This window comes from Eurosta solidaginis, chromosome 2, assembly GCF_040869045.1.
Source record: "Eurosta solidaginis isolate ZX-2024a chromosome 2, ASM4086904v1, whole genome shotgun sequence".
Lineage (NCBI taxonomy): Eukaryota > Metazoa > Arthropoda > Insecta > Diptera > Tephritidae > Eurosta > Eurosta solidaginis.
In genome coordinates, this window is record NC_090320.1 from 134,797,698 (window position 1) to 134,810,177 (window position 12,480).

Here is a 12,480-nt window from a genome sequence, read left to right on the forward strand (position 1 = left end):
GGGGTCATTTGGGGGGCATTCTGGGATAGTTTTGGGGACTCTCTGGGTCATTGGGGGATGGTTGGGATGACCACTAAATTGTGCAGTCATCGGCAGGAAACCATAGTGACTCCTGGCGGTGAAGGTAACTTTGATATGTAGAAATTAAACTGAAATGAGGATAGGACACCACCCTGCGACACCCCTTGCTTAATTCTTCTTGGTTTGGATGTTACGTTCCGGAATTGCACCGACGCTTGCAGACCAGACAGATAATTTACAATCCACCTTTTGAGATTTGGGGGAGGGGAAACCCTTCCAGGTCTTTCAGTAACGTGCCGTAACGTGCTGCAACGAGTAATGTCAAATGGAGGGGTTTTAATGTAGTCCGAAATTTATCTGAGTGCTAATGGCATTTAGCGCAGTGGTAGTGCTATGTAATTTCGGAAGCCATGTTGACGATTGGCTAGTTGCAAATTTGCATTCGAATAGGGAACCAGAACGGCTTCAAGTGTCTTGGGTACTGGCGATAGGAGAGATATCGGACGATAGGAATCTCCTATCTTAGCTGGCTTCCCAGGCTTTAGTAGTGAAACTACCTTGGTCATTTTCCATTTTCGGTGATGGCGAAGGTGGAAAGGGGCAGGTTGAAGACATGCGTTAGATAATTATATCCCTCTTTGTCTAGGTTTTTAAGCATCGGTATGGCTATGCCGTCTGGGCCCACTGATTTAGATGGCTTAGCATGAATGATTTCATCTGCAACCTCTTTGGCGGTGACGGTAATTGGGGACGAACTGTATTTATGCATGTGTGCGCGTGTGTTGGTCCACCGTCTAACTTTGTCAACCGCAAAATGCATTACATATTGTTGGCAAAAAGCACTCGCTCATTTTTTCGCATCCGGCAGCCCTTGTGCTTAAACGGATTCGATAGGGACTTTACACTGGACCAAAGCACACCGGCAGAGGTTACAATTCTTTAAATGATCCTCCCATTTCGCCCGCTTGTGTTCATCCACAAGCAATCAGATGCGTTGGTTTATATCCCTTATTTTCAGGTCGCCGTGGTCGTGCTGTCTTATAAGGTCACGTCCTCTCGCTAAATTTGCGGCCTCCGCCAGAAAATGTGGGCGGATTTCCGGAATTCTTCCGGCGGGAATAAAATGAGCCGAGGCGTATTCAACGAATCTGTGGAAAGCCCGTTCCCCTTGGCGGGCATCAGGGAGGGACAGGGAGGGCAGCAAAGCTATTGTTGGCATAGGATTTGTAATCATCGCACTTCCCTTTCTTAAAGTTGATGAAAATGCAGTTCCCAGTATTGATGAAGTCGGCAGATTGCTCGAGCGAAAGGAGTATGGGCAGGTGGTCAGATTCCAATGTTACCATCGGCTGCCAGTTGACACAATTGACTAGTCCTACGCTCACGATGGATAGATCTGGCGAACTGTGACAGCTTCCTACCATACGGGTGGGGCGTCTTCGTTTATTGTGCAGAACGCCTATTCCTCTATTTGGTCCGCCAACATCTCACCCCTGCTATCCGCCTGTAGGTTAGAATGCCATAGATCGTGCACCGATATTGTTAGCCTGCTCTGATATTTTCTGCCTGAGAGACAAGAAGCTTTGGAATAAGAATATCTAGTTGCGCCTTAATTTCGTAAAGTTAGTGGCAAGATCCTTGCCGACAAACATAAAAAATAACCTCATTTTCTTTTAAAAAGGGGACTTGATCTTACTTGGTTACTGTCTTGCCAAGTGCGACTGGTATTTGGATGTGCCTAATAGGTCTGATTGGCAAGCATAATCTCTTCTGCCACGAGAAAGGAATTGAGAAGCTGAAGGTTGTTAGGTATCGCTAAAATGTCTATTATTCCCGTGCGTTGTTCTTGGTGGCCAATAGATAGCATTTCGGTGATCTACGTTCAGGAACTTAAGGGGTGCCGAATATGCCTCCGGCAGGGATTTTAGATTTTCTATAAGGACCAGACCAGGCAGAACACATTTCAGCTCCCTCATGAAGACATGTATTGCCCTTCGTCGGTGTGTTTTAGCCAATGCTTCTACTGTCTCTCCGTGTGCATATTTTTCGGGGCTTGTTCTCTTGATCGTAAGGACAATTGCTTTTGGGCCTTTGAAAAAGAGTGGGACATCTCTTGGCGTCCTTGTGACATTAAATTTAATTGTTCCTATATTCCTAGTATTCGCGTAAAGCAGGGAGAGAGTTAGTTTTATCTTGCCCAATCGGAATCTGACAGCAATGCAGTATCTGCCGCTCCCCTAATCTTGTACCTAATATGCCTTAAGGCTCTGAATATCGGTATCAGCGCACTATATGATATCCCTTGCTATCTGCATAACGCTATGCATTTAGAAGGTGAAGTGCTCCTTAGAGCATACAGGGCGTTTAGAGATCTGCGTGAGCTCGCTCTCCGTCTGAGGACTTATTTATGGTTCTGAGATTGGTTCTGGGTTGGTATTCTGCGTACTTTTTCCACTTGGGTCTTACTATATTTTGAATCAGTGCTAGCCAGGATTAATCAATATTTTTAGCTTCTACGGTTTTGAGCAGCTGGTACAGTTTTTTCGATTCGGAGGGGATGGTATTGAGCGCACCGTAAGGGATTTTTTCACTTCTTGACTTAACCTATCCTTTACTTTATTGGCACACTATTCTTCTCTCTCTGAAATCGGATTATGTCCTGGTCTGAGAGACTGCCAAAAAGTTAAAGTTTCGATGAACCCACTGTTTACCGATCTCGAGAATTTGGATTTTTACACGTTACAATAGTTTACTGCGTGTATATTGCACCATCAAATACAACTGGAACTTACAATACAAACTTCTTACCAATTAACTTCAAGTCTAAGTATGTTTAAGCTAATTTTACAGCTCCGACCAATGCCTCTTATTGCACAATCAACTAGTTGCCTATATTGTAATTCTCATGAATTCAATGAATATAATATCGCAATTGACCGGGTGTGCGTGTACTGCGTCAGCAAAAGCTATGCAGTGAACCTTGAGTGGAACAAAACGGCCTCATGCTTGGCAACGTGAACAACGCGGTTCGCTTGACTTACATACATACCTTAAATAACATACATAGGAAAGGATATTTGGTGGCCCAGATGGTATATTCCCGGCTATGCCACAAGTTGCAAGTAGAGCGGTCGTGGAATGGCTTAAAATAATATTCGATGGGTGCATAAGACTGAATCATGTACCGCACTCTTGGAGAAGTGCTCGGGTAGCTTTCCTACCAAAGACGGGGAAGATCGGTCACGTGTATCCCAAAGACTATAAACCCATTAGCTTAACATCATTTCTGCTCAAAACCTTTGAGAGGCTGATAGATGTGTAAATAAAGTCCAACGTGGATGAAAAGCTGCTCTCCACAACACAGCATGCGTACACCAAAGGCAAGTCGGTAGACACCGCATTTGATAGAGAGGTAATAAGCATAGAAAAAGCCCTAGAATATAAGGAATAAGCTCTTGGAGTATTTTTAGACATTGCCGGGGCTTTCAAAAATGCGTCTAAATGGGCAATTATCGATGGTCTTAATTACATTAAAGTACATCCAGCCTTATTCCGTTGGATCGGCTACATGTTAAATTACAGGAAGATTACATCACAATGGGGATTGTATGAGGACACAAATTCAGTGGACAGGGGCACGCCGCAGGTAGGCGTGCTATCACCTCTGCTGTAGACGCTGGTCATCAACCAACTGCTCAGTCGATTCGATGAGGGAACGGCAAGATGGAAAGGATATCCATACCTGGGCAGTATGTTTGCAGTAGTTTCAAACAGACCTGTTAAAAAATGATTACCAGTGGTAATGATTACCCGTTTATATTTCACTAGCCTTTACCCGCAGACCGTCCGCAAGGAGAAAACAAGTAAGGACGGGACTGTCTTCGGCATGCCTTTCATAAATGGCGCTGAACAATAATCTTACCCCGTTCGTAATCTCCAACTAATCGGATGTATAAGGTAAGAAATATATAGTGAACAGATGTACATACCTAAACGATTTTTAAGATAAATATAAAATAAAACAAGTAAGGAAGGTTAAGTTCGGGTGTAACTGAACATTACATACTCAGTTGAGAGCTATGGTGGCAACATAAGGGCAAATAACCATGTAGGAAAATGAACCGAGGGTAACCCTGGAATGTGTTTGTATGACATGTGTATCAAATGAAAGGCATTAAAGATTATTTTATGAGGGAGTGGGCCATAGTTATATAGGTGGACGCCATTTAGGGATATAGCCATAAAGGTGGATCAGGGTTGACTCTAGAATGCGTTTGTACGTTATGGGTATCAAATGAAAGGTGCTAATGAGTATTTTAAAAGGGAGTAATCCTTAGTTCCATAGGTGGACGCCGTTTCGAGATATCGCCACAAAGGTGGACCAGGGGTGACCCTAGAATTTGTTTGTACAATATGGGCATCAAACGAATGGTGTTAATGAGTATTTTAAAAGGGAGTGGGCCTTAGTTCTATAGGTGGATGCCGTTTCGAAATATCGCCATAAAGGTGGACCAGTGGTGACTCTAGAATGTGTTTGTACGATATGGGTATCAAATTAAAGGTATTAATGAGGGTTTTGAAAGGGAGTGGTGGTTGTTGTATAGGTGGTCGCCTTTTCGAGATATCGCCATAAAGGTGGGCCAGGGGTGACTCTAGAATGCGTTTGTACGATATGGGTATCAAATGAAAGGTGTTAATGAGTATTTTAAAAGGGAGTAATCCTTAGTTCCATAGGTGGACGCCGTTTCGAGATATCGCCATAAAGGTGGGCCAGGGGTGACCCTAGAATTTGTTTGTACAATATGGGCATCAAACGAAAGGTGTTAATGAGAGTTTTAAAAGGGAGTGGTGGTTGTTGTATAGGTGGTCGTATTTTCGAGATATCGCCATAAAGGTAGACCAGGGGTGACCCTAGAATTTGTTTGTACAATATGGGTATCAAACGAAAGGTCTTAATGAGTATTTTAAAAGGGAGTGGGCCTTAGTTCTATAGGTGGACGCCGTTTCGAAATATCGCCATAAAGGTGCACCAGTGGTGACTCTAGAATGTGTTTGTACGATATGGGTATCAAATTAAAGGTATTAATTAGGGTTTTGAAAGGGAGTGGTGGTTGTTGTACAGGTGGACGCCATTTCGAGATATCGCCATAAAGGTGGACCAGGGGTGACCCTAGAATTTGTTTGTACAATATGGGTATCAAAAGAAAGGTGTTAATGAGTATTTTAAAAGTGAGTAATCCTTAGTTCCATAGGCGGACGCCGTTTCGAGATATCGCCATAAAGGTGGACCAGGGGTGACTTTAGAATATGTTTGTACAATATGGGCATCAAACGAAAGGTGTTAATGAGTATTTTAAAAGGGAGTGGGCCCTAGTTCTACAGGTGGACGCCGTTTCGAAATATCGCCATAAAGGTGGACCAGGGGTGACTCTAGAATGTGTTCGTACGATATGGGTATCAAATTAAATGTATTAATGAGAGTTTTAAAAGGGAGTGGTGGTTGTTGTATAGGTGGTCGTATTTTCGAGATATCGCCATAAAGGTGGACCAGGGGTGACCCTAGAATTTGTTTGTACAATATGGGTATCAAAAGAAAGGTGTTAATGAGTATTTTAAAAGGGAGTAATCCTTAGTTCCATAGGTGGACGCCGTTTCGAGATATCGCCATAAAGGTGGAGCAGGGGTGGCCCTAGAATTTGTTTGTACAATATGAGTATCAAAATAAAGGTGTTAATGAGTATTTTAAAAGGGAGTAATCCTTAGTTCCATATGTGGACGTCGTTTCGAGATATCGCCATAAAGGTGGGCCAGGGGTGACTCTAGAATTCGTTTGTGCAATATGGGTATCAAACGAAAGGAGTTAATGAGTATTTTAAAAGGGAGTGCGCCTTAGTTCTATAGGTGGACGCCTTTTCGAGGTATCGGAATAAAGGTGGACCAGGGGGACTCTAGACTTTGTTTGTACGATATGGGTATCAAATGAAAGGTGCTAATGAGTATTTTTAAAAGGGAGTGAGCCTTTGTTCTATAGGTGTTCGCCTTTTCGAGATATCGCCATAAAGGTGGACCAGGGGTGACTTTAGAATATGTTTGTACGATATGGGTATCAAATGAAAAGTGTTAATGAGTATTTTAAAAGAGCGTGGGGCTTAGTTCTATAGGTGGACGCCTTTTCGAGATATCGCCATAAAGGTGGACCAGGGGTGACTCTAGAATGAGTTTGTACGATATAGGTATCAAATTAAAGGTATTAATGAGAGTTTTAAAAGGGAGTGGTGTGAAGGCGTTTTCCAGATATCGACCAAAATGTAGACCAGGGTGACCCAGAACATCATCTGTTGGATACCGCTAATTTATTTATATATGTAATACCTGCCAAGATTTTAAGGGTTTTTTATTTCGCCATGCAGAACTTTTTCATTTTCTTCTAATTAATATGGTAGGTGTCACAACCATTTTATAAAGTTTTTTCTTAAGTTATATTTCGCGTCAATAAAACAATCCAAGTACCTTACCATGTTTCATCCCTTTTTTCGTATTTGGTATAGAATTATGGCATTTTTTTCTTTTTTCGTAATTTTCGATATCGAAAAAGTGGGCGTGGTCATAGTCGGATTTCGTTCATTTTTTATACCAAGATAAAGTGAGTTCAAGTAAGCACGTGAACTAAGTTCATTAAAGATATGTCGATTTTTGCTCAAGTTATCGTGTTAACGGCCATGCGGAAGGACAGACGGACGACTGTGTATAAAAACTGGGCGTGGCATCAACCGATTTCGCCCATTTTCACAGAAAACAGTTAGCGTGATAAAATCTATGCCCCTACCAAATTTCAAAAGGATTGGTTAATTTTTGTTCGACTTATGGCGTTAAAAGTATCCTAGAAAAATTAAATGAAAAAGGGCGGAGCCACGCCCATTTTGAAATTTTCTTTTATTTTTGTATTTTGTTGCACCATATCATTGCTGGAGTTGAATGTTGACATAATTTACTTATATACTGTAAAGATATTAAATTTTTTGTAAAAATTTTACTTCAAAAAAGTTTTTTTTTTTAAAGTGGGCGTGATCCTACTCCGATTTTGCTAATTTTTATTAAGCGTACATATAGTAATAGGAGTAACGTTCCTGCCAAATTTCATCATGATATCTTCAACGACTGCCAAATTACAGCTTGCAAAACTTTTAAATTACCTTCTTTTAAAAGTGGGCGGTGCCACGCCTATTGTCCAAAATTTTACTAATTTTCTATTCTGCATCATAAGTTCAACTCATCTACCAAGTTTCGTCGCTTTATCTGTCTTTTGTAATGAATTATCGCACTTTTTCGGTTTTTCGAAATTTTCGATATCGAAAAAGTGGGCGTGGTTATAGTCCGATATCGTTCATTTTAAATAGCGATCTGAGATGAGTGCTCAGGAACCTACATACCAAATTTCATCAAGATACCTCAAAATTTACTCAAGTTATCGTGTTAACGGACGGACGGACATGGCTCAATCAAATTTTTTTTTGATCCTGATTATTTGGATATATGGAAGTCTATATCTATCTCGATTCCTTTATATATGTACAACCAACCGTTATCCAATCAAACTTAATATACTCTGTGAGCTCTGCTCAACTGAGTATAAAAATAGGTAGGTACTTTGTGTGAGGATGCAAAGTTTCACGTTTTTTGTGGTCTGCATGTAAGAACTATGACTACGAATCACGTATTTCAACAATATATGACGTAAACGTAAGTATTTGATGAAATTTGTTGAAATTTGAAGCTTCTAGCCGTAAAAAAGGGGCAAAAATGAGAGCTTATATGGGGCATATAATATATATACCACCGATCTCTATGATTTTTTCAGACAAAAATACATGTTATATACGTAAGCAATTGGTAGAATTTTAAGTTTCTAGCTGTTAAAATGGGGCAGAATTTGCGCAAAGTTTCTTATCTGAACAATCAGTTGTATGAGATATCTATATATGTAAAAACAAGTGCACATTTTTGGTGTTACTTTATAACTTGAGACCGGCTCCACCAAATTCAACCAAATTTCTACGGTACATTTGGGCTGTCATGTAGATGGTTTTTGTAAAGTATGATTGAATTTGGTAGAGCGGTTAATGAGATATATCACACCAAGCTACGGCTACGTTTCATACCTGGGCATCTAATGTCGGGTTGAAAGTCAACGCGGAGAAGACGGATATGGTCTTGTTACAAAGAGGTACAAGGTCCCAAATTTGACCAGGCCTAAGTTAGGAAGGGTGACCCTACAGGAGAAACCTTGCACAAAACATCTAGGAATCATCCTATACAGTAAGTTGTCATGAAAGCTCAACGTGGAGGAGAGGGTGAACAAGGCCTCAACGGCACTTTATGCATGTAAAAGAATGCTGGGATATAAGTGGGGCTTATTGCCGTCTCTCTCATTGGGGTTTTACAGCGATTGTAAACCCTATTCTATACTATGCAGTTCTTGTTTGGTGGAATGCCACACGAAAAACGACCTACCTCAAAAATTATAGGGGGTATGCAGACTATCAATGCTTAGCATTACGGAAGCTTTGAAAACAACCCCGACGGCTGTACTGTATGCCATTCTATACATACCACCTGTAGACCTGGTAGCAGAGAACATAGCGTTAACAACTGCAACCAGGCTCGGTGCCTCGGGCAGCTTGAGCGCCTACAATACGGCCATAGTAGTATAGCGTCATCAATCACAAGACGAATAGACTATCTGATCCCTCTCTGCGCTTCGGGGGAGATCTTAAGGCCACAATAGAGGTTGACGGTTGGCGCAAGGGTTCTCAAATGGCGGACGAGGCGATATACGTGTACACAGATGGTTCCAAAGTAGTGGAAGGAGTATGGTCTGCGGTATACTCTGCTAATCCGGAAACAAACAGATCCTACAGGCTGCCGGATTACTGTAGCGTTTTCCAAGCTGAAATATTAGCCGTGACCAAAGCAGTGGAAACCCTGGAGGAGAATAGCTTAAGCTGCAACCGTGTTAACTTATATTGACAGCCAAGCAGCAATTAAGGCAATAATGTCGCATAGCACAGCATCTAAATGCGTGTTAGTGTGTAAGCAGTCTCTGGAGAGAACGGGACAGAAATAAGCGTACATCTATATTGGGTCCCAGGACATATGGGAATAAAAAACCGGATGAACTAGCTAAAAAGGGCGCATCCCTTGAAGCTTGCTCCGTAGACGTCGCAATTTGACTGGGCGCAATTTTATTAAGCGAAGGCGAGAGGTGCAAATGATCGACCAAGCGGGAAAGGCGTGATTTCAAACGCATGGCTATAAAGTGTCGAAGATTATGTGTAGTTCTTACAACCTTAGACTAACAAGGTTGCTTCTATCATTAAAAAGAGAGGACTGTAGACTCATGACGGGATTTCTCAATGGACACTGCCTTCTGGCGTCACATGCCTTTAAACTAGGCTTGGTCAGACATAGCAGATGTAGGAAGTGCGGGTTGGAGGAGGAAACGATCGAGGACGTTCTGTGCTCGTGCCCTGCGCTTGCCAGGCTAAGACTCCAGCTGTTAGGAGTGAGGCAGCTGTCAGATCTAGAAGCAACAAGTGGCTTAAGTTCTCGAAAGCTTCTAGTATTTGCCAAGATTACGGAGTTATTTAATAACATAGGTCCTGGTTTTTGATAGGGTTTTTCAGTTTGTTCGTTAAAACAAACTTGTGGTAACACTACGGACTCATTTAGTCTATGTGATATATAAATAATTCATTCTAATAAATATATAAATAATTCATTCTTTTTTATGCATTTTGAAATTAGAATGCATTTCAAAATTAGAATGAAGCTGCAAATTATTTTTCCGCATAGCAGTCGTAAAAATTTGCATAAAACTTCTAATCACGCGCCTTAGAAACCTAACAGTGCGCCTGTGCATAGCGTAAAGATACAGCCGACCTGCGACCCTGAGAATCAGAATCATCTAAGAGGTTACCACACTTCACATTACTGCCAAGCATTTATTCGATGCAAGTCTTGAGTTCAAGCCCTTCTATTTCTCACAAGTATATTATAATGCATAAAATCTGAAGGTCAAGCCTGGTCGTACGTCAAATAAAAGGCAATATATATTCTTCTGTTTGTACCGTGTGATAAATTTTATCTTATCTCTGATATGAAACATCTAAGCAACGAAGAATTGCGTAAGAAACCCACCATATTGAGCAACTACTACACTCAAGATCTTGAGGAAAATTTGGGAAGTGAAATGCTCTTTTTCAAGGCATACTGCATAGAAAAGAATACTTCAAATTATTCTCCGCTGAAACTGTTGAAAATGCTGAGACAGGATAATTTGCATATATCTTAACCTAATGTTAACATTGCGTTGCGAATGTTTGTTTCAATTCCTATTGCAAATTGTAGCGCAGAGATATGGTTTTGTTTTAAAACGCATGAAAAACTACCTCAGATCTTCAATGGGCGAAGACAAACTGAATGCTCTGGCGTTGTTGACGATATAATCGGAATTACCTTTCTATCGATTGTGATGATGTCGTTTGCGAATTGAAAAATCTAGAGGAAAAGAAATGTAAATGAGGAATGTTTGGAAAAAAGTTATGTTTAAATTAATAACAAACTACACTATAATAAAGCGCTGAAAATCGCAATCATTGTGTAAAATATTGTTATTGTGAAAATAAGGGCGGCAAGTTATGTATGTAAAGTTATGCAATTAATAACGTTTATTATTCAATTCAAAGTTGAGTATTCAAAAATAAGTACAATTAAAGTTATGGTTTAAAGTGGATTACAATTAAAGTAGGTTGGTACAGCGAATAATTATAGTAACGACGGCTGCTTTGGTCGACGGCTGATTACGACTGACTGTCCGCTCGCTATTAGATTTTCTCCGAGCTAATTTACTCAGGCTGTGCGCTCGTTATTCGTCTTGAGTGTTTTACGTTTGCGCTGCCATATGTGTTGGTATATGCGTGCTGTCACAGTGCCTCCTCGCCCGACTTACATTCGGCCACCCTGATTAGTCATCTGCCTCAGATGACAAAAGCTCTTCGTTGTTGACTGTATACTTCCAAAGTTTCATATTATCGCAACTCGTGGACGTATTACAGGGCCCCTCTACATCTGCCGCCTTTCTAACGTTGAACCGGCCATTTCGTTTAACTTGTGTGATTTCGTACGGGCCGAGATATTCGCTAGCCAGCTTTCGTCCGGCTACAAACTGCGTGCGTCGTATTGCTACTAAATCGCCGATCTTGTAGCCGTATTCCTTCTTTCGTTTGCTATCAAACTGCTTTTTGTATTGATTCTGAGCGCGCTCGATTTCGTGCCTCGCCTCTTGCCGCAAATTGTGCCGCCCTTCGTCGTATGCATCATATAGCTCCTGCTCGAGTAAAAGTTGTATCTGATCACTGCATGTGTGGTTCATTTTGACACCAAACATAAGTTCAAACGGCGGCCGCTTTGTAGACGCATGAGTATGTGAATTAATAGCTTGCTGTACTTTTGGAACTAACTTGAACCATTTTGCAGGTTCTTCTGCCGAGAGCTTTGCAATAATCGACATAACCGTTCGATTCACTCTTTCGATCTGTCCGTTTCCACGTGGGACCCCGGTAGTGCTCCAGATGTGATCAATACCCCTCTCCTTTACGTGCTCGGAAAACATATGTGCCGTGAACGCGGCACCTCTATCGGTAACTATGCGTGCGGGGTTTCCAAAAACCGCAGACCATGACTCCAGCTTCTGAACCGCTTCTTCGCAACCTGTGCTCTTTGTGGGGTACAGCCACACAAATTTGGTAAACGCGTCGACGATTGCCAAGATATATTTATACTGCTTTGAGGTAGCGTCCATTGGTCCCAGATGGTCAATATGCAACGTATGCAATGGTTGGTCACCTTTATCAATTACGTGCAGATAACCCTCTTTTTTACCCAACTTCTTATTATAAATGATACATTTCACACAATTGTTGATTACCTGCGTAACTTTTTGTTCCAGGTGTGGTATCCAATAATTTTGTTGTATAGCATGCATAGTTTTTTGCACCGCAAAGTGACCAACGTTATGAGCATCGACAATAATTTCTTTTTCCATCTGCTTTGGAACCACCAAAAGATCGTTACCCTCAATATTTTTATATAACAGCCCACCTTTTATTTTAAAAGCTCCGTATGGTCGGCTATCCAGTAGATCTGCGATTGCTTTAGTCATTGTATCCTCTTGCTGTGCTTTTTTAATACGAGCCGCCAACTCCGACGCTACTATCATAACCTGCTGTGGGTATCGACTGAGGCAATCAACGTGCTTTAACCTTTCGCCTGCTCGGTGTTCTACACTAAAGTCGAAGTCTTGCAAATAAACCACCCACGAGGCAACTTCTCGGGGTACATCCTTTTTACTTAACGTTTGTTTGAACGCCGCGCAATCAGTCTAGCTTAAAATGAATACCC

At 41.4% G+C, this 12,480-nt stretch overlaps 1 protein-coding gene across 7 annotated transcripts in view; it reads right to left on the minus strand.

The window, feature by feature from the left end:
- hgo (homogentisate 1,2-dioxygenase) overlaps nt 1-12,480 on the minus strand; it is a 1,123,318-nt gene that overhangs the window by 894,213 nt on the left and 216,625 nt on the right. For 6 of the 7 annotated variants that reach the window (XM_067766247.1, XM_067766245.1, XM_067766251.1 and 3 more), the window contains exon 5: nt 10,537-10,578. The exons of the other annotated variant lie outside the window; for it this stretch is intronic. In XM_067766247.1, the coding sequence (XP_067622348.1) occupies nt 10,537-10,578 (42 nt within the window). The remainder of the gene's footprint in view (nt 1-10,536; nt 10,579-12,480) is intronic. 7 annotated transcript variants of the gene reach the window in all.